Source organism: Hibiscus syriacus, unplaced genomic scaffold (genome assembly GCF_006381635.1).
Source record: "Hibiscus syriacus cultivar Baekdansim isolate YM2019G1 unplaced genomic scaffold, ASM638163v2 tig00110988_pilon, whole genome shotgun sequence".
NCBI classification, from domain to species: Eukaryota; Viridiplantae; Streptophyta; class Magnoliopsida; order Malvales; family Malvaceae; genus Hibiscus; species Hibiscus syriacus.
Window position 1 is genome coordinate 1,948,222 of NW_024062942.1, and position 24,002 is coordinate 1,972,223.

The 24,002-nt window shown below is 35.5% G+C and overlaps 4 protein-coding genes across 7 annotated transcripts; 2 read left to right on the plus strand and 2 right to left on the minus strand.

Annotated features, from left to right (window-relative positions):
• The first annotated feature begins 278 nt into the window (after window positions 1–278).
• On the plus strand, window positions 279–5,684 carry LOC120148910 (chaperone protein dnaJ 16-like). Of its 2 annotated transcripts, none has more exons than XM_039161875.1 (12): window positions 279–680; window positions 1,466–1,589; window positions 1,955–2,037; window positions 2,137–2,248; window positions 2,332–2,436; window positions 3,644–3,694; window positions 4,211–4,300; window positions 4,392–4,500; window positions 4,606–4,754; window positions 4,833–4,886; window positions 4,992–5,217; window positions 5,391–5,684. In XM_039161875.1, exons 1-11 carry the CDS (start codon window positions 541–543, stop codon window positions 5,211–5,213), a joined length of 1,239 nt encoding a protein of 412 aa, XP_039017806.1. In that variant the 5' UTR covers window positions 279–540; the 3' UTR covers window positions 5,214–5,217; window positions 5,391–5,684. The 2 variants fall into 2 exon arrangements, with proteins under 2 accessions (XP_039017806.1, XP_039017805.1); XM_039161874.1 differs by having other exon boundaries at window positions 281–680; window positions 5,310–5,684.
• Window positions 5,685–7,791: 2,107 nt separating this feature from the next.
• Window positions 7,792–12,723, minus strand: LOC120149013 (DEAD-box ATP-dependent RNA helicase 22-like). 2 transcript variants are annotated; one of them, XM_039161954.1, is made up of 8 exons: window positions 12,330–12,723; window positions 11,520–11,804; window positions 11,251–11,364; window positions 10,740–11,155; window positions 9,360–9,684; window positions 8,483–8,635; window positions 8,111–8,214; window positions 7,795–8,014 (listed from the first exon to the last, which is right to left on the minus strand). In XM_039161954.1, the coding sequence occupies exons 1-7, from the start codon at window positions 12,651–12,653 to the stop codon at window positions 8,119–8,121; spliced, it is 1,713 nt and encodes a 570-aa protein (XP_039017885.1). In that variant the 5' UTR covers window positions 12,654–12,723; the 3' UTR covers window positions 7,795–8,014; window positions 8,111–8,118. The 2 variants fall into 2 exon arrangements, with proteins under 2 accessions (XP_039017884.1, XP_039017885.1); XM_039161953.1 differs by having other exon boundaries at window positions 7,792–8,214.
• Window positions 12,724–12,852: 129 nt separating this feature from the next.
• On the plus strand, window positions 12,853–14,445 carry LOC120148936 (protein PLASTID REDOX INSENSITIVE 2, chloroplastic-like). Its single transcript, XM_039161898.1, has 4 exons — window positions 12,853–13,114; window positions 13,231–13,329; window positions 14,133–14,348; window positions 14,404–14,445. The coding sequence occupies exons 1-3, from the start codon at window positions 12,869–12,871 to the stop codon at window positions 14,319–14,321; spliced, it is 534 nt and encodes a 177-aa protein (XP_039017829.1). The 5' UTR covers window positions 12,853–12,868; the 3' UTR covers window positions 14,322–14,348; window positions 14,404–14,445.
• Window positions 14,446–16,818: 2,373 nt separating this feature from the next.
• On the minus strand, window positions 16,819–23,698 carry LOC120149001. Of its 2 annotated transcripts, none has more exons than XM_039161937.1 (10): window positions 23,667–23,698; window positions 20,588–20,980; window positions 20,191–20,349; window positions 19,765–19,836; window positions 19,555–19,653; window positions 19,215–19,307; window positions 18,998–19,141; window positions 18,324–18,431; window positions 17,355–17,406; window positions 16,819–17,130 (listed from the first exon to the last, which is right to left on the minus strand). In XM_039161937.1, the coding sequence occupies exons 2-10, from the start codon at window positions 20,684–20,686 to the stop codon at window positions 16,931–16,933; spliced, it is 1,026 nt and encodes a 341-aa protein (XP_039017868.1). In that variant the 5' UTR covers window positions 20,687–20,980; window positions 23,667–23,698; the 3' UTR covers window positions 16,819–16,930. The 2 variants fall into 2 exon arrangements, with proteins under 2 accessions (XP_039017868.1, XP_039017869.1); XM_039161938.1 differs by lacking the exon at window positions 23,667–23,698 and adding an exon at window positions 17,214–17,271 and having other exon boundaries at window positions 17,020–17,130; window positions 20,588–21,056.
• Window positions 23,699–24,002: the final 304 nt, after the last annotated feature.

Below are 24,002 nucleotides of genomic sequence, written 5' to 3' on the forward strand. Positions count from 1 at the left end.
TAAAGATAATCCTCTCGATTAAACTTTGATTGGGTTGATAAAAATTAAGATATATAAATTTTAAGTGTATAAATTTGAATTCCATCATTTAAAAATGATATATAAATTAACTCAGGTGCATTGTAAGAAAATGTTAAGATTATTGGTGTGATATGGGATATGATTTCTAAATAATTTTCTCGTAATTACAAAGCCAAAAAGAAGAGAATGTTACCATTCACCTAAGTTCCCCTCCAATTTTTCGCCCTCTTTGTTTTTATCTCTCTCTCTCCCCACAATGCTTCAGCTCGGAGGTCCAATGGAGTTTTCTCTTTCTCTCCTATGCTTTTGATTCATCTTGTTCTTCTTTTCCATTTTCCTTTCTGAACCCAGGAAATGTTGTACTTCGTTGAAACGAGGTGGAAAGCAAAAGGAAAATAGTTTTCATTTGGTCTTGGAATTTAGTTCAGTTTTTGGATTTTTAGGGTTCCTGAGGGGGCAAAACTAAAGCGAAAAGAAAATTCCTTTATCGTATTTTTTGTTTGGTGGTGTTTTTCTCAAATGCCGCCGCATCGATCCAAGTCGGAGAAAAACGACGGAATGGCGAAGCAGCTTCGCCGAGATCCCTATGAAGTACTTGGAGTCTCGAGGAACTCTACGGATCAGGAAATTAAAAGCGCGTACCGGAAAATGGCTCTCAAGTATGTTTAATTTTTCATTTTATAAGTTTAAAAGCATTGAAATGTTTCAAACTCTCGCTCTTTTTTATTGAAGTTTTTAGTGGCTATTATATAATAGATCAGGGTTACTAATTTGAGCATAGTGATAATCATTAGTTAATTACGGCGTAAACTCGCACGCATACATGGAGCACACTGGTGGAATAAGTATTGGGGACTTGAATTTAGAAGTCAAATTGTGATCGACAATTGGAGCTTTATGAGTGACTGGGATATGTTTTGTTGGTTTTTGCATCCTTTTGGTAGCGTATAGGAGTCTTTATATCATCAAAGAGCAAGTAGCTGTCGATGACTTGACCAGGCTTCAGATTTTTGAAGTGGGTATTTGTCATTTCGATAGATTCAGCGTTGGGGTTCTATATTGTAATGAATGCAAGGATGGGACAATAGCTATGGTTGTGATAACTAGTTTTAGTTATCTTGAAGAGTGGTAAAAAATAGATAAACTATTGCCTAGAGTAGTTTGTGGAAAAAGATAATCGAGCGTCTTGGAAGGAGCTTATTTGCAGCATGAATCAAAAGAATTGATTACTTGCCTCAATGGTTTCTTTCAGTCGAACAGATGTTAGAAACGAAAAATCTGATTTGGGACATGCAGTTCAGGGCTTTGACTACTTCTGAGATAGTTGGACTCATTCATTATATACATGTTTATATTTTGTTATTGTACAAATATAGTTCCTATTATACTCTTGCTTTATTCCGGCTTGTTGGGTATTGGAGATGCTAATCTTGTGCTATTTCAGGTACCATCCTGATAAGAATGCAAATGATCCTGTTGCAGCTGATATGTTCAAGGAGGTTACATTTTCTTACAATATCTTGTCTGATCCAGATAAAAGGCGCCAGTATGATACAGCTGGTTTTGAGGTAAGATATGCATGCATGCAGTTAATTTCTGAAATACTTTTACTCTGATGGTTATCTGCCCATGTTACTTGAACTCATGGGCGAATGTCGCATGTATCTGTCTGACATGGGTGTGATCATTTTTTTCTAAAGTTCTTTCTTTAATATTTTTGGAGGACTATAACCCCGTACCTATGTTTGAATATGTCTCGAACACGAGTATACTGCAACTTTCTAACTGTTACACTCATTCAGGTTGTATAGGGAAGCCGCAAAAGTTAAGCTGTTCCATGCTTCCACTCCTTAACACCATCATGCACCACTAAACTAGATTTTGTTGATGAATCATGAATTTTGTTGATTGCAATATTCTTTCATTTGAATAGGCTGTTGAAGCAGATAACCAAGAATTGGAGCTAGATCTTTCAAGTTTGGGGGCTGTGAACACCATGTTTGCTGCACTTTTTAGGTAACTCCTTGTCCTTTATATTATTTGACATGTCCCACTTTTTTTTGTCTTTATGAGTATCATTCTTTGGGTATACATTTAACTAATTCCTGTAAATAGTAAACTTGGAGTGCCAATTAAGACCACTGTATCTGCAACTGTTCTGGAGGAGGCACTTAATGGTGTGGTCAATATTGAGCCGCTTCTGCTGGGGCAACCTGTTTCTAGGAAGGTGAGATGACTATATTTCTGTTATTTGCTAATTCTTTATAATGTTTTTAATGCAGTCACTGAAACTTGATGCACCTTTAACAGGTTGAAAAACAATGTGCTCATTTCTACTCTGTCCAAATAACAGAAGAGGAAGCAAGGGATGGGCTTGTTTGCAGAGTACAATCACCTGATAAAAGCAAGTTCAAGGTAGATATACAATGAGTTAGAAACTGGTGGATTCAGCATTATCTGCACATGCAAACTAGTTTTTCCTCTTTTTCTGGGAAAAAAAGAAAGGAGGGGGGAGAGGGGTTGTTGACAATGATAGAAACTGAGATTGATTTCATTTTCTCTGCACCAATGAACAAAATTTGAACTGTATCCATTTTGAGCCTTTTGGAATATGTGTGTAATATTAGCAATTAAGTAGCCACAATATTTTATGAGTGCAGGAATTTAAATGGTGAGATTACGTTTCTTTGCTTTACACCAAATGATGTAAGAAAGGTTCCCCGTTCTCCTCACCATAAAATAAAAAGGAAAAAAAATGCCCTGGAAGTGCTTCGTTGATTTAGGATATAAGAATTGAAGCCCTTACTCTAAGTCAGAGAGTATTAGAGATGGTTTTTCATCTCTTTTATGGTCAATCGATGGTCTTTTGTTAGATGCAACTTTGTTTGTGACACTGAGGCAGGTGTAGATAGTTTTAGTTTGTGGGCTAGGGTAATGCTTTTGTGTAGTTTTACTGTTGATATTGATTTATAAGTGTCATTGCTTCAGTGTAGTTTGAATTAGATCTGGTATTGTTTTACTTTAATTCTATTGAAACCCTTGTATTAAAATAATTTTTTTCTTTTGAACTTTTGTTGCATGAATTGCTAAGAGATACTCTTGAGATCCAATGGACAATCATATAGGGTTTTTTCTTCTTTCAAATATATATATTTTTAAAATATGCTATATAAACATTACTTTTTATTTTTTATAAGAATTGGAGGTCTCATTAAAAAAACCCTTCATAATTGCCACGATACCAAGGGTATGGCAGCAAATAGCAGGAGGAAAAGAGTACCTCAAGTATATTAGAATATAGATAAACAAGGTTCTTGATAACAAAAAAACACCCTGATGACTGAACAGAAAAGACCCCAACAAACACCCATCCTAACAAATGAAGCATGAATCATGAATTTTGATAAGAATGAAGCATGATATTTTTATCCTTTTCTATGAGTCAATAATTAATCATTGTTTAATTGATTGGTTTTATGCAGCTATTGTATTTTGATATAGATATAAACATTACTAATTAGTTGTCTGGTTTACCAGGAGGCACGGAAAAATGAAGATTGATATTTTATCCTTTTCTATGAGTCAATAATTAATCATTGTTTAATTGATTGGTTTTATGCAGCTATTGTATTTTGATCTAGAAGAGAATGGTGGATTAAGCCTTGCACTGCAGGTAATGAGGATCCTTTTTTCCCCTTTCACATTTTAAAGTTTTTGAGTCGTGCAGTGTTTGGGTTGCATAGCAACTTTCTTCTGATGAACTATCACCAAGTCTTATAATCTACAAAGTAAAAGCTCTCCATTTTGTTTATGTGTAACATGTAGATTTTCTGTTTCATAAACTGCTATGTATTGGTTATTGTAGAACCATTTAAGTCTTCTCCCTTGACGATATTGAGTAAACAACAACAGTTGATAATTAATAGGACATGTTTCCAGAGAGCAGATTGGAGCAAAGAAAGCTCACAATTAATAGAACTTTAGGCCTTTTAGCCACCTATTCCCTTTCAAAACATTGTTGAGGCATGAGTAGAATTAGGTAAAACTTTTTTCTTGGGTTTTGTCCACTGTATGTAACAGATTGTTGCATTTGTTTTAAGACTCTTAAGTTCTTGGGCCGGGCCTCACTTAAAATCATGCTTGTGTTACTTAACTGTGTTAAAAATACTTTTGTTTCTTTTTGGTGTAGGAGGACAGTGCAAAAACAGGAAAGGTTACATCTGCTGGCATGTATTTTCTTGGCTTTGCCGTCTATCGCTTGGATCAAACAGTTAACTCAGTGAGTGACTATATTTAAATATGACATTTGTGCTTCAAGCTGAAGTTTGATCTTGTCATCCTTTATGCGGTTTCAAAATGATTCACTGCAGGTTGCTGCTGCAAAGGATCCAGATACAGCTTTTTTCAAAAAACTGGATGGATTTCAACCATGTGAAGTAACTGAATTAAAACCGGGCACACATTTTTTCGCTGTTTATGGTTCGCTCCTTCATTTCTCTGCCCCTCAAATCTCTTCTATTTGTTGTTTCACGTGCATGGATGAAACTCACCACCATTTTAATATTCTCAAACCCTTTTCCCTAGGTGACAACTTTTTCAGAAGTGTAAGCTACACTATAGAAGCTATTTGTACTGCCCCTTTCGTAGAGGAAAAGGAGAACCTTAGAACCGTGGAAGCTGAGATTCTGTCCAAACGGGTGGAATTGTCAAAGTTTGAAACTGAATACAGAGAGGTATCCACTTCCTCACATCCAGTGTGTATGCTGGTATTGAACTTTTGTACTTGTTGATATTCATGTAGAGTGCTACAGGTGCTGGCACAATTTACCGAGATGACAAGCAGATACACAAAGGAAATGCAAGAGGTGAGACTAACTTGTCGGAATTATGATTCTAAGATCCGTAAGAAACCGAAATTTAAAGGTCAATGGATAAATTTCTCGAGGAAATCCTATATGTTGGTTTGGCAGATCGACGAGCTTCTCAAACAAAGGAACGAGATTCATGCCTCCTACACAACTGTTCCTCCAAGTAAGAGAAGTTCGAGTAGGAACAGGAGTAAGGGTGCCTCCAAGGAGGCCAAAGAAGATGGTGAAGTGAGAGAAAGGAAACATTCTACAAGGGATAGAACAAAGAAGAAGAAATGGTATAACATCCACTTAAAAATTGACAAGAGAAAGCAGCCATGCTGAACAGGTAAAGTATGGAATTTTGTTTTCTACAAAATGCTTGCTTCTTTTCGGATGGAAAGTTATGATTCAATTAAACTGTGCCAAATGTGATATCAGGATAAACAAGTCTGCAACGTTGGGGCCGAACGAATTACATATCAGACCGTAATTTATTCCATCGGTTCAATATTTGTGCAGGTAAGCACCACACTGCACCGTATTTTGTTGATCATTGATGTGAAAAGATGGTTAAGGATGACAACAACTCATTGTTATTGTAAAATTCTTTCCTCCCCCCCCCCCGTTGTATTTGTAATTTTTCTGGTGTATTCTCGACAAGTGCTCTTGTATGATTTCCTATTGATGAACACTGAACTGGTCGGGGTCCGGACCGTGGAGGTAGAATACACTCCCGGCCCAACTCCTCCTATTGGCATCCTTAACCCCAACTGGTGCTAATTTTTCTTTCTAGTTCCAAGAGTATTGAGCTTATCGTTGTGTAGTTTAGTATGAAGAATGTTCTTGTGGCAGGGTGTCAGAGAAGAAACCAAATAAGGTAAATGAATTGAATTAATAAATTTATAAAATGTAGTTCCAAGGAAACTGATCCTTGAGTATGATGATCACGGCTTTAAAATAATACCAAGGGGCTTGTTGATCTGCCTAACCAAGTCATTTGATACGGTCCTCAAATCATTGATTTCCTGTTATAATATCGTTACCATTGCACGTTGCAGGTGGGATTTCAGAAGCCATGATTTTCAGTGGGACTGCAGGACAGACGCAGAATTATATTGTTAATAATTTTTTTAAAAAAATCTAAATATATAATATTTTAATAATTTTCAAGAGGGGTGATTGTTGTCGTCCGCTCTCATTCAGTCCAATCTTTGAAAGTAACATAACAACAATGGCCAGAACTTTCGGCTTTTTGTTATGCCATCGATCAAAGTAATGTTCTTTATCATTACATGATAAGCTTGGTTGAAAGTCAATTTTGTTCGTACTCGCATAAAGGCAAAGAAGTAGAGATTGTTCAAGATTGAATTTGAAATCTGAATCTATTTCCTCTCTTAATTTCCAACTGTTTCATTTAACTATGTAAATTAAGGTGTGTTAAAAGGAAAACATTGACACGTGAAAATTTTCATAAATTAATCATACGGGGGACACATGAATGGAAGAAAAGAAAAAGAAACTAAAATGAGAAGCAAAATACTAGACACATCATTCAGACAAAACAACACCGGCAAAGGAGAGACCCTGAAAATCAGATTATTCAGTCACAGGAAGATCAGGCTCGCTCCCCCGCAACAAAAATTGCAACAACCAAAGCGAGGGATCCCCCATTACACGGTGGTCAGAACCACGAAATTGCCGAAACTCACAGCTGGTTTTGGCGACATGGCCATGTCAGGTGTCTGCTCGTGCCCCTCATGGGTGGAAACAACCATGATCAGCAAGCCCAAACATGCAGCAAAGAAGGCTGTTGTAACTGCAGAAGCCATATTTTCAATTGCAAGGCCTCGACATACTATGGGTTTGATTTAAATATATATGTAACTTAGTTGATTACTTCTTCGTTTGACTTTAATATTTAAATGAAATTATTATAAAATTTGAAGACGGGGCAACACCTTAGTAATGGGAAGAAGTTGGAATTGTACTGTCGTTTACTTGCTGTTGTGCGAGCTTTAAAGTTCAGGGATATGAATTTCTCAACTTTTCAGTTCGTGAGTTTTTTAATTCTTTAATTTGGATTTTTTTCCAGATAATTTGATACTTTAATATTATGGATCAAAATAAGTTAAGGAATTAAGCAGGAAATTTTATCAAATGTAAGGATTAATATGGACTAAAATAAATTTCAAAGACTAAATTGCGAAAATTATCAAGCTCAAAAACTAAAAGTTGTTTTATCTGTAAATTTAATGGTTAGACCAATGCTTATACATTTAGAAAAGGGGCAAAAACAAATGAATTATATGATGGAAACTGAGAAATGAATATTGTAGAGTGATCCAAGAAAAAAATTTTTAAAAAAAATCTTTGAAAGTAAATTCCAATTGACCAGACTCGGGATGAAGATCTCATGGAAAAGAGTTGATCTTTGATATAAACACCCAGGTTTCTTTTATAACCTCAAATCGTGGTATATTATGTGCCTTTTAAAGTACACTAATATTTATAATGAGATTGATTCAACTGGTAAGCAACTTGATATCGCTTAAACAGGTATCGAGTTCAAGTTCTTGTGTACGCAAAAAATCTCCGCTGGAAGACTCATCCACCAGGTGTATGACCCGAGTCAATCCAGAGTAATCAAGGTAAACCTTGGGAACCGATAGGACAACCAAAAAAAAAGTCCACTAATATTTAAGTAAAAAAATATCTTCAAACTTTATTTTTCTAGAATTTTATCTTCATTCATCTAAGAACCTTAATTTTACTAATGCAAAATACAAAAGTAGAAAAAGAAAAAAAGAAAAATAATAATAATAAAAGGAAGGTTCAAGTTAAAAACAAGGGCATCTTGAAAAATAATTTCCCTTTAATAAATTTGTCCATGACATGAGTTCCTATATCAAATTGGACCTTAGCATGATCAAATATAAAAGTTTAGTATGCGGGTTCCTATAACTTGTCACGGTGCAATTTACATTCCAAGGTAACAGTTGGAGGCTTCAATACATTCAACTGTAAGCCATGGTAGATGAGAATGCATTACCGAAACGGAAAACGAATTCTTAAAAGATGATACACTCATTGGTCCCTTTAGAACATCTTCAGCGGCCGGAATTATGGAACTTATTCGTAACAGCCTAAAACGGAATGAGACACAGAATCAATAATCCTCTCCTTCCGGTAAGAACAAACTTGGTATTTAACAGAACCAATAACTATTGTCCTTTGTGTACCATGTTTCTTACACCATCAATTCAGCAGTTGGTGCGTCTCTGGTGTTGTAACCTCTCTTCTTAAGTTTGTTCCGGAAACTCCTTTTCCGGCTGAATGCCGATTCCTATAGCCAACAAAAAACATTTTTTAGTCACTGCACAAAAAAAAAAAATCAACTCATACACAAGCATAAGGAATTTAATTTGTATAACAAGACTTCCTAATCATAGAATCACAGCCTTATGCATATATTCAGGATCAGGAGAAAACATATATATATATATATATATATATATATATGTGTGTGTACTACTATTATCTCCTTCATATGAGTTCAAAGCGTTTTGAACAGTCGATTCAGCTAAACAGGAACTGAAAGCTTTTTCAATTACCACAGGCTGCCCCAGCTTCCCAGCTGCGCGTATTGAATTAACAAGGTCTCGGTTGGATTCATTGTAGAGGCTAGTAACAACTCCAAATTGACCAGCCCGTGCAGTTCGACCAACCCTATGCAAGAAATCTACCGCAGAAGTGGCGAAGTCTGCCTGAAAGAATCAAATATTTCAGATGATTTACTTGCCCTAAATAATTTAGATAATTTGCTAGTCATAAACTCATGACAATACCTAAGCTCCCTATCAATATTTATATAAATATTTCCCTTATACTAGGAATGACCTTTATTGCTGTTTATATAGTATTCCTCAGATGTGATTGCACAGAAGTATAAAGAAATATAAATGCCTATTCTTCCTCATATAACATGTACCAGACTACTTCAAAATTCATCTTTCTTGCATTGGTCATGCTCATGTGACATGTATGTATGTCTATTTACAATTAGATTTTTGTTGCATATATCCGTTTGTCAGCAACTCTAACATGATCCTGCTTTTGTAAAGTATAACTTAATAACAGTGTTATCATCTATAAATTCCTTTTCTACAGAGAAATGGCAATACATTAACAACACTTTCGTCAATTTTTATTAAAAGCATTATCAGTTTGGTACAAGTGTGGAAAGAAGAAAGAAGGGGAAACTTTAATCCAAAAGGTCAGAGATATGAAATAGAAAACGTGGTTATGAATCCCAACTACTGTTAAAAGAGTTTCCATCTATTTTCCATCCTCCCTAATAAAATAAGCTTGGTGAGTTAGCTCTCCTGTAACTTACACAGTTTATTTGATTCTCTTATATAGAAAGAGCCATATGTTGCCAGATTATCCATTTATCACGAGCTGTAAAATTGGTTTAGTAAAATGGATCACCTGGATGACATGCGAAACATTTGGAATGTCAACACCACGAGCAGCAGCATCTGTGCACACAAAAATTCCGCCTTTATCTCGGAAACCATCTAAGGATTCAGCACGTTCTTCCAGGGAGAGGCCCTTATGGTAACGGTAACACACAATTTCAGCCCTCTGCAGTATATTAGCCACTGCTTCAACAGCCTCGACAGTGTTACCAAACACCATGGTTCGGCTAACACCAGCACCATGATCCAATGATTTTGAGTCAAATTGCTTTACAGCCTCTATTAGTGCATCAACCTGAGTGTCAGTTGTGACTTCAACCCATTTCTCCTTCAATCTGAGATTGGAAAAGAAACAAAAATCACCTATAAGCTAATTATTGACATTGAAAATAACAGGGCATGAGGGATTGAAACGATGATTATTGACATAGGGCAAATGCATGATGGCTCAAAGGTGTAGAGGAACTGAAAACCATGCAACGGCACAAACAAAGGTCGGATTCTGTAGGGCTAGCTGTTATGCCACATAAAACTATCAACATATTGGATCCGCAAAAATTAATTGTGCTTAGCATTTTCGCCCCTCAAAACAGACAGATTAACAAGTTTTGTCTTGAATCTTTATTACGAGAAACACAAGCAAGGACACCACATCTAACCTAATAAATTCAGTATGACTTAAGTGTTCCGGCATAGATTCCTCAGAGTTCTTATGTTTCCAAGCTCATCAACATTGATAGCCAACTGATTCCTCAGGATTTAGTTTTAAAGCTAATTAAATGCATCTTGTTGGCAACCAAAATCCAAGCATCAGTAGCCTTTAAAGTTTAAAGACGTGAGCAAACAGAAGGAAAATAGATGCTATTTTTAAAATGGTTATCGTGGTTAATACACCATGGTTGGTAACAACAGCAGTTTTAATCTGGTAATTCGCGAAATGTTCTAAGTTAGACTAGACAATATTAAACATGATATAGAAAAATAACTAAACCACAATGTGAATATGACAATGAATGCATGAATGTTTTAGAATCTATATAATTCAAGTTATTATCAAAATTTATATAAATATAAAAGACCTTAAATATCATTATGGCTTGACAAAATACAGGAACACAAAACAGATACACAAATTAACAGGTCCAGCCTAAATCTCCATGCATAAGAAAAATGGTATCACAAAACTTTACGATCTTTTTTCCTTGGTGATAACAATCAGACATTTTTTTATCAAACAGATCACCATGAGCAGTGATAAGCTTAAAACAATAAAATATGAGAAAGAGATAAATGTCTTGGCCTCTAAACAGGTCTAATAACCATAAATAAAAGCAGCACCGTTTATCAATGGAAGATGGTAAAAAAACAAAAGAGTATAAGAATTTGGCACCTAGGATTGTGTTGATGGAGGTAACTTCCACTAACCCAGTTGGCATCTGGAAACATCTTTTTCAACACAGCACCAGCAGTTTTCTTTCCATTAACTGGAAGGGTTGCAGCAACAAATATGTACTGCTTACTTCGTACATAATATTTTCTCACTCTCCTCCAGTCCTTTTTCTCGACGGATGAAGTTTGAGTTCCTTCTGTCAGGTCCTCAGCATCAGAGATGGATTCGTTTTGTATGTCTTCCTCACCCTCGAAGTCAAAGTGTGATACAGAATCAGAAGTCAGTTCTACGGAATTCTCAAGTCCAGATTTACTCATCCGAGACAACAGCTTTTCATCAAAACGGAACATGTGTATAAGACGGATAACATGATTCTCAAAGCCACCACAAAGAAGCATATCTGCTTCATCAAAAACCTGTTATGTATTGTAAATATTCTTTTCTTAAAAAAGAGCCTTGTAGTTTCCCAAATGACAAAAACGAATACAAAGTTATGAGTCAGAAAACATACCACATACTTTACAGCACGAATGAAATCAGAATGATGATGTTTTTTTAGGTCTATATTGTTCAAAAGAGCAACTGGTGTTGACACAATAACATCCGGTTCATTAACTGGCCACCCCTGTAGTCAAACGTCTTATTTATGACAACCAGATTTTACCAATACAAAAGTATGCATCTGAAAAAAATTTAAAAGCAGCCTCCAAGTTTCAATAACATAGAAACCATGAATTCTAACAATGCCAAAGAGATGTATGATGCGGTTCACAAAAATACCTGTCGACCACACACCACTGCAACTCTGAGAAGTGGTTTGCCATCATCACCTGAAAGATCATTAGCCATTCGAACCACTTGTTCGCAGAGCAATACATTTGGGCAAAGAACAACAGATAAACTACGCGAAGGAGCAGTAGGTTTATCCGAATCATTATCCCCATCATGCTGAGCACTACAAAGCTTATCAATCAGGGGAACCAGATAACCATATGTTTTACCACTACCAGTTTCCGCAGCAATTACAACATCTTTTCCAGAGAGTATAGACGGCATGCAGGCAGCCTATATAAATTCAAAAAAGGAATTTTTTTTCAATAAGCGCCCAAATCCACCCATTAATGGTGAGCTCACATGATTGAAGACTAAAAGGAAATCAAGGGTAAAAACTAACCATTGGCCTCAATCAACTTAAACTCTATATCGAATTCAAACTAACGGGTATTAAATAATAAATGAATTTGATATTTGTTTTAGCTAATATGTTTAGAATAACTAAAAAATTGCTCCATACCTTTCAGATTTTTCTCTTTGTTTATTGCTAGCATCAAATGACTGAAAACATATTCATAATCGATTAAACACAATCAAATGAGTAAAGAGCCACACCAATTCTAAAGAAAATATCAATCATTTTGTTCCTTAAGAAGTATTAACAATACAATTTCAATTACTAATTATTCCAAGTCCCAAACAAATTTTCCCCTCCATCACCGAATCAATAAAGGTCGAGCAGCAAAATTAGTTCGAAACGGAGCTTAAATTACAAGAAATTGATATGAACTCGTCAAAAGAAGGAAGGCAAAGCACCTGAACGAGGGAAGGTCTATCGAAACCTGCATTAGATAGAGCTTGTGAGATCCGATCAGATAGGCCTAAAGACTTCCAGGAAACAGTCTCTTCAGCAAAGAAGGTATCTCCCCCGGTTTGCTTTGGAGAAGAGACAACAACGGCTGCGCTGCTGAAGGCCCTGGTTCGGCACCTGTAGGATTGATTGAGCCAAATTAAACGTATTGGAGGAGATGGCGTGGAAGTAGAGAGGAAAGAGGAGCGGCTTAAACGAGAGAGGAGCTTTGGGGTGGTGGTTGATAAACTGTATAAGTTGAGCATTGAAGTTGAGCCACGTGAAATCATTATTGCCTCTTTTGAGATAAGCTTCTTCTTTTTTTCTGAGGCTTAGAAAAACATTCAAAGGGGCAGCAGGATGAGATGAGGTTTAGGGTTTAAAATGAATGTTTTAGACGTCATTTTTAGTTCAGTGACCATGACTGTAATTTACCCTTAAAGGATAGGGGTTTTAAGATAAAAACGTTAAACCCCAACAGGCTAGAAGAAAAGAAGATAAGAAGATGGGTTCATTAAGCAAAGCTCTTATCTCTTCCACGCTTCTCTCACTTCCCTCCTTTCCTTCTTCCCCAACTCCTTCTATTTCTCCTCCTCCATCTTCACTTTCCTTTGCTTTCAAAAACTCTTTCGCCTACTCTTTAAGCAGCAAAAAAACAACACCTTTTTTGCTCTCTTTCTCATTGCCCAACTTCATTTGCAAAGCTGCTGAGTACAAATTCCCTGACCCGATTCCCGAATTCGCTGATGTGGTAAGTTCCCATTTTCTTCCCTCTAACATCTTTGAGCTTCTAATTATCTTAGGTATGTCTTATTTTATGGTAGAATTCAATTCTTGGGTTTTTTTATTTTATTTGGGTTGCTTCAGGAAACGGATAAATTTAGGTCTCATTTGCTCAAGAAACTGTCCAAGGAGGAGGTTATTTATGGAGACTCGGTTGAAGAAGTTGTAGGAATCTGCGGCGAGGTATTGTCTTTTCCGTATTTTAAGAAAATTTTCTTCTAATTTTGATGGTTGGTGGAGCGTATGATTGTTGTTTGAGTGGAAATTGTAGATTACTGGTTGATTAGATTTCTCTTATTTCAGAATAGAATATGCCATTCATAATTTCCATGAAAGCCACTTGTTAAACAAAACTAAAAGCAAGTTTTTTATCTAAAGGTTTAAACTTTGAACTTTCTAATGAGATGATTGTGAATGTGAAAGGCTTGGTTTTCCAGAGCATAATTAGTTAAAATAGAGATAATTGTGCTATTTTTTTATGTAGACATCCGCTTCACTAGAAAACCTGGGAATGTAGTCAAAAGAATTTAGACAATTTGAATAGCTTGTTCATGAAGGAGGAATAAAGAATAAATGAATGTGGTAAAAAAAGGCTCTTATTTTGGAGTATTGATCATTTGTTAACTAACGGTTTTCAGACAGGGGCCTTTTTGTCCCAAAATAAAACATTGGGGCCAAAATATTTTGAAAAAAAAGAATAGGGACCAAAATAACTATTTAGTCAAATGTTAGGGATTTATTTTTTGGCATTATGCCTAAATGAGAAACCTCCTGTTTGTCATTGCTTCCTTCATCTGAGACTGATTGTTGGAAGAAAAGTGGAAAACAAGCCCTTTGTTCTTAGTGGCAAAGGACAAAATACTAAACCAATACTTTGAATTGGTATATGCAATAGTGGAGTAAACATTCGTTGCCATTTAGTTGTGGCGATCCATCTAATAGTTATACCCGCACTCAATTGTGTTGTTTCTGCTTGTTCTAAACAGATATTCAGTACTTTCTTGCATACTGAATATGGTGGTCCTGGAACACTCTTGGTCATACCTTTCATTGACATGGCCGATACTATAGATGAGCGCGGACTGCCTGGAGGGCCGGAAGCTGCACGTGCTGCTGTCAAATGGGCTACGGATCATGTAGACAAGGACTGGAAAGAATGGACCGGCACCAATTGACGTAAAAGTGAAAAGCCTCCTTTGGAAAAATGTAATCGAGTAACATTTTAATGTATGTTGTAATAGCTACTTCAGGTATTGCAGAAGGCTTCTGTCCATTCTCTGCTTCCTTTCGATGTTGAGAGGAATTTTTGTTATGATGAGTAGTTTTGAAGGAAGCTTTGTATCGGACATTCTTGATCACAATATGATCCATACACAGTTCTTCCCTGTCAATGAAACGGTCCAAAAGTTCATTCTCTGCCAAAACTAAGCAATCTTCACTCTTTCCAAACCACTAATAACCCGAGTGACTCAAGTTAACATCGGCCGATTAATTTGTTATAAATTAATAACGTTAATGATCATTTTATTACTTTTAAAATTATGGTCAAACAAAAAAGAATACTTACTCAAAACATCACTAATCATTTGTGCAGGTTACCCATATTTTTTATTTTAATTTAATTTAGTATTTTTTATTGTTTTCGAAGAGTGATTTTTCCAATTTCAAGTAATACATAAATATCTTAAAATACAAATAATACAAATATAAAATACATAACACAACTAATACATACTAAAATATATTTGTCCTTCACCAATTAGGATGAAATGCACATTGTAAAATAGAAACTGGGAAGTTGTTCATCCTAAGTTCATACATGTTGGAATGTGCAATCTTTAGAAATTGCCTCTTCAATGGTCAATCTCCTCTATAAAACCTTCTCTTTCTTTTTCTAATTTATTTAACTAAACCAGTTCTCTTCTTCCTTTTGAACTTATTCTTCTTCTTTGATTTTCCTCTGCCAAAAACAGAGTTAAATCTTTGATTTCTCCTACGCTGGCATGGCGGAGGCTCCCACCGAAATCCAACAATGTCGCCCAGTCTTTTATGTTGTTTTCTACTTTGGCGACGGTGGAGCGGACGCTGGCAATAAACTTGGGCCGGCACCAGCGTCAAAAGCTTCAATAGAAGCAATGCTGAGGAAAAAAGTGAAAGAGAGTGGTGGCCATTGCAGTATTTGTTTGGAAGAGTTTGAAGTTGATGAGGAAGCTAGGGAGATGCCATGCAAGCACGTGTTTCATTCGGGTTGTATTGAGAAGTGGTTACAAATCCATGGTTCGTGCCCGGTTTGTCGGTTCTTGATGCCTGCCGAAACCGAAGGCGGTGATGGTGGTCGGAGAAGTATGGAAGATGCGGAGATTAATGGTTTGGAGTTTTCACATTCGTTTTTAGCTTTTTCTAGCTTCATGGGTGCATGATGATATGTCTTCAAACTAAAATGTGGATTGCAATTAAAACAAATTATTTTTATAATTTATATATTTTACCCTTGAAGAAGGGACAAGTTGTACAAAAATTAACATATTTTTTTTATTTAATATACAACCATTTGTTGATTTTTTTTAAAATAATTAAGATTTATATATTTTCAAGTGTCTAACGCTTCAATTCCTATTATCATATATGGCCATTTTGATTATTTTATACTTATCATCCAAAATCATGGCATGCATATATTAACAAGAAAAGCATCATATTTATGATAATCTAAAAAATTTCTTTTCGGATATATAAATTCATCATGATAAGCGCACTGATCACGTAGAGTCATGAAAATCTTTCTTGGCACAAATTAATTTACCTCAGCGATTAAAGGAATTGTTGTTCTAAGAGATCACGAATTCGAGCGCCAACAACTATAGCAAGTTGATTGAGCATTTATTGTCAAATGATTATAAATATTTAAAACAAATATTACTTTATAATCACCTTAGCTTAATCTAAAATTAAAATCTTTCTTTTGCTTGTGATTGAAAATTAGGGCCCAATCAATTATATAAATATAAATTCTGTAGTATACAAAAAAAAATTCTTATTATCGTTTTTTGAAAAGAAATAATTGATATTACTAGAAAACTTTTATTTTCTCATATTTTATGTACTTTTTCAATAAAATAATAAATCACCATTTGAAGATTGACCAATAGACTAATAAATTTATATGTAAATTCTTTTTCATATTACTGCAATTATTAATTGATATAACTTTTATAGATTATTCTTTTAAAACGATTATAATATTACATCTATTTACAATTACTCAAATTAAAATTATCAATGCATACATTTGATAACATATTTATTTCCAATCCGGTCCATAGGCATCATACTCAAAATTCAACATTGGGACTTCGATTAAAGTCGAAATCTTGGCTGCCTGAATTATCAAATCGGTCAGAGACCATATTTAAAATTTTAAATCATAATACCATATTTAAGTTTTTAAATCATAACACGAATCAAACTATCACAGTGATTAAAAAATGATTATTGTTCCAATCTTAGAGATCTCAAGTTCAAGTACCAATGTATTTGAACTTTCATTGTTAAATAGTTAAAAATCTTTAGAACAAATACTACTATTTGTATTAATAAAAAAATTATAAATCATGCAACGACCAGAAAAAAAAATGACCAAAACCATAAATTTACTGTAAACATGCAATTAAATTTAAAGGGTGTGCCCTATACTCTATGAAACCAGGACCAATCCTGAACAAGTTACACCAGTTACAACCTAATCGTTATTTTTTCGGATGAAACGAAACCTTGAACAGAGTTCTCAAAATGAAATCACTCCCTCCCCACAACAATGTGTTGAATAAGGCCTTAGATGTATGCCATTTGAATTTGATACCCCATTAACATTGTCTTTACCACAAACAACAACAAAAAGGGTATTCGCACTGTTCCTCTCAGAGCTGCGTTTGAAAGCCATTAACCATATGGTCTTCTGGGGTTTAAATGAACAATAATTTGCACCTACACAAAGAAAAAAAAAATTAGCCAAAGGGTGGCAAAATCCTCGACTCATTTGTTTTTTATAAATGTATTCTAGAACAAACCACAAAGTCCAGCATGCACAATCAATGACTTAGGCCAACTCCTCCCGGACTTGACCTTCTGCATCAGTTAGAAATATCTTGTAAACATCCTGTCTTTGATTGATTATAAAATAGCAAAAAAGAGTTAAAACCAAGCCTCACCAGCAAGTTTGACAGCCAAGTTGGCTTCAGCATCAGCCTCTCCATTTAGTTCCTTTTAGAGGTGAGCAAGAAAAGGTTAAATCATGCAATGTGATAAGACGGAAGGGAGATCAAAAGACCTTATTACTAAAGAATGCAAACATAACATCATTGCAAATGCTTGTATGAAGTATTTTGGATTTGAGACTTGACAACTACCAGTAACACTATCTAAAACTGATGTTTTGACACTGCAAATTATTTAAAAGCTCTGTTGGGGACGTGAGATATTATTTTATTTTATTAGCCTTTTTCTTATATAACTACTAAAATCTAACTCATTGGTCAACTAATCTGAATTTGATACTACAAAGGCCCATGATAGGGGCGGTCTTCCCAGTCCAATTTGTTCTTCTGAAAGAAGTTTAATATTTATAAGGACTTTATTTACTTTCTTTCTATAATTATCGTAATCCCAATTTAAAGAGACCTATGGAATAAGAAAGTTACGCAGAACTTTTATCAAAACCCTAAAAAGATCTTGGTCTCTCTTTTCACGAGTTGTGAGGTTTCAGCCTCCCTTCGACGAGCTAATTTATCAATCACCATAGGTCATTCCAAGAATAGCCATAAAGGGAAGGCAATCGCTTCCAACATTCCCGCTAATCACCCAGTGACTTGATCGTGAACAAGGGACCTCAACAGTCTCATTCTTTATTCTGCACTATCTACGAGAAATTAAAATGGCATTGAAAACATCAGCCATCAGATTCTAGTTTACTGGCTTCCAGCCAAATGCTGGTCCAAAGCATGCAAGCCTTAAAAGCGCTTAAATAAAAGTCAAAAAGTTGTAGATGCAAGCAATGACCCAAGCTTTAAAAACATTATAAACACCTAATAATGATAGTAATAAAAAAAGAGGCAACAGTGGTCATAAGAAAAAGAATTTCTGCCGATTACTTTGCTATCAAGCATAAGAACTTTTCATACCCTTAAAACATGATCGATCTGAAATGAAAGAAATTTATCTTTAAGTTTTATTGCCCGCTCATGTAACTCAGACATGTGCTCGTGTTTGACTTTCCATAAACCCTGCAGCTGTTCAATAAAATAAAAAATAAACAAAATAGCTCCAAGATCAAGGAAATTTTGTTATTATTATTATTTTTGGTCAACCAAGATTTAGGCCTATATTGAAGGCCCAGGAATAGCAACAGTTGAGCTATAAGTTTGTCCATAGACAATTTGATTTTCCCTCAAGTGACAGGCCAGCCAAAAATGAAGAAATATATCCTTATTTTGAGGGGGGGGGGGGGAATTTGGTGTAGGAAGGAAGAAATAAGTAAGGCGTGTTTTCTAACAGGAAAGACCATTGAACAGATTAAATACTCTTCTTGTTTAGAAGTTTCTTTGGGGGGGGGGGGAATGGATTGTTCTTCCCTGCAGAACCAAGCCACAAAGGAAACAATTGTCTAAAGGCTTACAACTCAAAACTTATAATAGAGAAACAAATGGGACCCTCAAATGAGAAGTCTACTAGCATAGCAAAAAGTATTACAATAGGTATGTCCCCTGAATTGAACCTAGAGCCAGAATTGTCATCCAGATTTTTTTACCCCGAGAAAATAACATCAAAGCAACAATGATTGGATAAAATAGTCTACCTGCATACAAACGAGCTTTGAGTCACCAAGAACACGAATGTTTGTATAACCTTTTTTAAGAGCATGTTTCAACCCTAAAATTAATGCACGATATTCAGCAGCATTATTGGTTGCTACGCCCAAACCCTCGCGTAATTTGCAAATCTGTTCAAAACATCATATTATGGAAAGATGTAGGTGCGGAAAAGGTCAAAATTCCAAATGGTGAGTTGCATACCACAGCTCCAGTATCAGTTTTCAACACAGCTGCTGCACCAGCTGGTCCAGGATTTCCTTTTGATGCCCCATCAAACTCAAGAATACAAGACAGCTGCCATCAAGTCATAAAGTACAGGCATCACAGCCTTCTTTCAGAGCATAAAAATCATGGTAAACTAATTCAGAAACCCTTTTCTCTCTCGGGAAACCCTCTTATAATGTGAATAAAAGACCTAATTGTGAGATCTTAGATAGCAAAGTCCTCTAGTTTATATGTATATATGTAAGTTCTTCAGTTTGAGGAAATATATTCAACCATTTAGTGGAATACTCAGCTGTTAAAACCGGAATATACTTACATAACCAGAGGATGCTGTTTGAACTTCAGCATGCGGATCCAACTTGACATGCTTTCTAACAGGATCAGCTACAACTGGTGATTCAAGAGATCCCAGTCCCTGCAAAAGGTTAAGGACATAACTCTGAGAGATAATGTCACATCTAATCATGAAAGTCACATTAATAATGATTAATGACTTACTGAGGAAAAATTAAAACTGCAAACCTACCCCATACTCTGACTGTGGTTTATTTTTGGTTGCATCATTGTGAGATATTTCAACATTAGAAGAAGCTGGTTCCTTGGACAAAAAAAAGGAATAACGAACTTCAAATCTATAAGAGCCAGATGGTATAAAATGGCCTTTGTGATACAGTTAGCATGAGAAAGAAACAAGTTAATCAAACTACAAATAGTTTGATCATTGACGGCCTATTCAAAACCTTAAATTGCAAGCAACCACATTACTAGGGACAAGGGCGATGCAAGTTTTATGTGAAATTGCAGTCACAAGAATATATTCAACTACACAGACATGGGTGCGGGTGCAGGAAAAGGAATTGAACATCAAAATCTTTTCTTTCTTTTTTTAGCAGACTTGTTTGAAGAAACAGAAATTTTGCGGTATGCATAAAGTTCATGTTTAAGGTCTCACTTGAAAGGGGCAGGGGATAAGTGCTCCAAAAAGATCTTCTTTCACATCTGCAGCTTTAATAGTGTAGAGAGCATTCTTAAACCCACAGGAAGACAGATATTTCTCAGTTTCCTTCGTCAAGGAGGAGCCTTTGTAAACACTGACCGGAGGATTACAAATCTAATTGAAATAGAACAATAACATGTCAAAGTTAACAGCCAAGCAGAAAGAAGAAAGACAGTATCTAACTTTGAAGGATTACTATGTTATTAGCATTACAATCATTGACTCACTTCATTATAATATAAGGACGTTAAAATTCATATTGCAATAACATAGTATAGCAACACAATTAGCTGAAAAAGGTATCAACTTTAGGTGACATTAGGAAGAAAAAAAAGGAAGTAAAAGGAATTACTGAGGATCCTAATTGGGCCTGACATTCAGCAAAGCTCTTGAAAACACCAACAACATCTCCCTTTCTCACTACAAAGAATGCATCTTTCTCGTTTTCCATCAGCAGTTGCTCAGGGTCGACTTTTTTCGTCCTAGATGTTTTTTCCTACCACTACTGCTACTGTTACTACTCCGGGAAGAGTAGCACCGAGTGCAAAATCTTGCCGACAGACACTCTAAATCCGCAGTGTTAACACGGGCATTTTGAAAATTTCTTCTCCCTAAGGGAACATGGCATTGGTTTAAAGTAGTATCTATGAAATTACCAGCCTTTCTAAATAAAGCCAAACTATAAGCACGCACGTGAGACAAGCAGTTCATCCGAGAGTAAAACTTCTTCGCAGTGCCTAAATTTCTAGGATTAAAAAAAATATAAGTTTCCCAATTAAATAACTTATATTCCAAACTATATGTGACATTTCGTACTAATCGTTTCTAATGATAATCAAAAAAATATAAGTGATTGAAAATCACTAAAAAAAGGAGAAAGTGTGCATAACCCCTAAATTTGACCTAAAAGAGGATTAGGTTGAATTTAGAAAGTCAATTTAAAACTTGTCCCTCACGAAACCGATTTTGAATTTTGAAACTCTAAAATAATCATTTAATGTTAGAAGACATTCGAAACTCCAAAACTAATAAATATTATTAAATAAATAACCAAAGAAAATCCAGTATGTCAAATAAGTATTAAAAAGTTCTTAGCAGTCCAAAATAATAAATTAATGTCCAATGTCCCAAAATGTTTAAACAAATTAAATATTTTCCAAATAAAATACTAACAAAGTAATAATCATAAAGTCCGAGAAAATATCATACTATATAGATAATGACAACGGGAAAAGTCGAACTCCAAGTACCGGTTCACCTAGCTCGGATGTTTGAAATAAGAAACTAAAGGGAGTAAGCAACGAGGCTTAGTGTGTCTCTAAAGTGCAAACATAAACAAGTAAAAGTATAGTCCGAAGCATTCACGGAATTATATTCATACGCCAAATCATCGACAATAATGTCAATTTAAATGTTATGCAAATGTTCATACACCCACCTGTACTCCAATCTCACCCAAAAGAGTGGGTTCTCCAGAACCACACTATATCCAACTCACACACCATATAACTGGGTCTGCCACAAAGGCAGAGGTCACTTAATCTAAAAAAGTGTCATCCACCCCATCGAGTGAATGCACTGAACTTCCCCTATCAGAAATCGTCTCAACATGATATGCAAAATGACAGAATATCCTATCTGAATAATAATATTTTTGAAGCAAATATTTAATCCGAAGCATATATTTGTTATGAGGAATGTATTTCGATTCCAATAATTCATCACAACCAGATAATCAGTATGCACAACAAAATTTTCAATCCGACATATCAACATATTTCACCTAACATACCTTTCCGAATTAATCAGGTATCACAATATCATAGAATCTATCATGCATGGAATCATACTTCCCAAAAAACATGCTTATCTCAATTATGATTAATTCAATAATACAACAATATAGTTATACAATCAATCAATACAACAAAATATAGCACTGGACAGAGACACACCTCAACAAGCTATCGTCAATAATACCCTCTACCACAGTCAGCTTGAGCGGGACCCAAATCAGAAGCAAAGAAAATAATTTAAATAATCACTACAATATTCTAAAGTTAACCACATAACTAAACGCGCAAAAGTTAATAAATTTTCACTCACAGTCAACACGAGCAACTCAAATCGGTTCGAAGTTCACGGGTAACGGAAGCGGTAACTCGGTTCTGTTTCACCTGCAAAGATTTCCGACGCTCGAATCAATACCCAAATAACCCAAATATTCCATAATAATTTTAATGATGACAATGATTTTCTGATTCGAAAATTAAACTGGCAGCGGGTATTTGGTCCAGATAAATAATTCTGCTGGTACATCGGAAAGGAACTTCCGGCGACGAGTTTACACCGGAAGCAGTTCTACGGGTCAGGGGTTAACACGGCCGGCGTTTCCGTGGCCTTAATCGGCCGGCGGCGGAGGGCAGGGCGGCAGCACATAACAGGGCCGAAGGAGGGCGTTTTGAGGCCGTTCAGTCGATGTCCAGGCCAGCCGAGCCTTCTCCGGCGATATCCCTCAAGCGGCAGCCACCAACGGCCTAGACAAGCGGCGCCAACCGGGGCCCGCGGATTCGACGGAGAAACAGAACGGGGTTCAACGGAAAAACTTAAGAAGTGACCGGAGACTTACCTATGAACAACCGGCGCACGACGGCGAGGGGTTGGAGATTTAAGGTGAGCGGCGCTGCTAGGGTTTGGTGAGAAAGGGAAGCCGCACGGGTTGATATTATTGGAGGGAGTTTGCTTCTAAGAAAAATGGGTTAATTTCATAACTGGCCACTCCAATTTATAGTATTTATGAAATAGACCCTGAACTTCCTAAATTTGAAATTTAATCTTATTTTCGAATTAACAAATTAGGTCCAAATTTCTCAAATTTTAAGATTTTTGATTTGAGGATTTATTGGGGGTACAGTGGAAATACTCACGTGCGACACCTTAATATACGATTAAAATAAGATATTATCAATTTTGTTATTATTTTAAATAATAAAATCGATAAAACTGACCGAAAATATTATTATTTCTACCGATTATAATTACCGATATAAGTAAATACGGTAGAAAAAATATGGTAACAAAATAATATTTTAGGTAGTGTTTTACCAAAAATATTATTTTTGGATCGGATTTTTCTACCGAGATTATCTATATCGGTAATTGATAATAATAAAAATAATAATATTTTTAATTATTTTTTACCAATTTTATTATTTAAAATAATAACAAAACTTACAACACCTTATTTTAAGCTTTTAACCGTATATTACCACTTCCCCTTTTCATCGGCTATTTAAGCAATGGAAGACTTACATATGAACAGCTAAGAAAAGTGATAAACCCTTGATAGGAACTGAGAGGGAAAGCTAAATAAAAAATTGGAGGGCATAAGTAATCATATATATATATATATATATATCATTAAAACGTACCATTAGCAGTGCGACAGCTGGAGCTCGAGACGAAGGGGAGGGAGCCTCCTTTTGTTGATTAATTCGGTTTCGCACTCGAGAGTAACAGACATAAAGACAGTAAGAATGGGTTTTGGGTTACGGAAAATAAGTTAAGGGTTTAAAGCGGACAAAAAATGTTCATGGGCTAAGATGGAAAATTCTATATTAGGCTTCTGAAATTGATCACACTTTCAACCCTAATATTTTTACTCCATTTATTAATCATCGATATTCAATTCTGGTTGATTAATATAAATTTGTATACGGAAGTCACGTGGACAGAATTACTTTTTTTAAATTGGTTTTATTAAAAAT

Coding starts and splice junctions, on each gene's coding strand:
- LOC120148910 (XM_039161875.1), top strand. CDS start 541: ATGCCGCCGCATCGATCCAAGTCGGAGAAAAACGACGGAATGGCGAAG. Junction 2,038..2,136: donor ATGTTTGCTGCACTTTTTAG/GTAACTCCTTGT, acceptor TCCTGTAAATAG/TAAACTTGGAGTGCCAATTA. Junction 2,437..3,643: donor CTGATAAAAGCAAGTTCAAG/GTAGATATACAA, acceptor GGTTTTATGCAG/CTATTGTATTTTGATCTAGA.
- LOC120149013 (XM_039161953.1), bottom strand. CDS start 12,653: ATGATTTCACGTGGCTCAACTTCAATGCTCAACTTATACAGTTTATCA. Junction 11,365..11,519: donor CAGTGGTGTGTGGTCGACAG/GTATTTTTGTGA, acceptor GTTTGACTACAG/GGGTGGCCAGTTAATGAACC. Junction 11,156..11,250: donor TTCGTGCTGTAAAGTATGTG/GTATGTTTTCTG, acceptor AATACATAACAG/GTTTTTGATGAAGCAGATAT.
- LOC120148936 (XM_039161898.1), top strand. CDS start 12,869: ATGGGTTCATTAAGCAAAGCTCTTATCTCTTCCACGCTTCTCTCACTT. Junction 13,115..13,230: donor TTCCCGAATTCGCTGATGTG/GTAAGTTCCCAT, acceptor GGGTTGCTTCAG/GAAACGGATAAATTTAGGTC. Junction 13,330..14,132: donor TTGTAGGAATCTGCGGCGAG/GTATTGTCTTTT, acceptor TGTTCTAAACAG/ATATTCAGTACTTTCTTGCA.
- LOC120149001 (XM_039161937.1), bottom strand. CDS start 20,686: ATGGAAAACGAGAAAGATGCATTCTTTGTAGTGAGAAAGGGAGATGTT. Junction 19,308..19,554: donor AAACAGCATCCTCTGGTTAT/GTAAGTATATTC, acceptor ACTTGATGGCAG/CTGTCTTGTATTCTTGAGTT. Junction 18,432..18,997: donor CAAAGCTCGTTTGTATGCAG/GTAGACTATTTT, acceptor TTTATTGAACAG/CTGCAGGGTTTATGGAAAGT.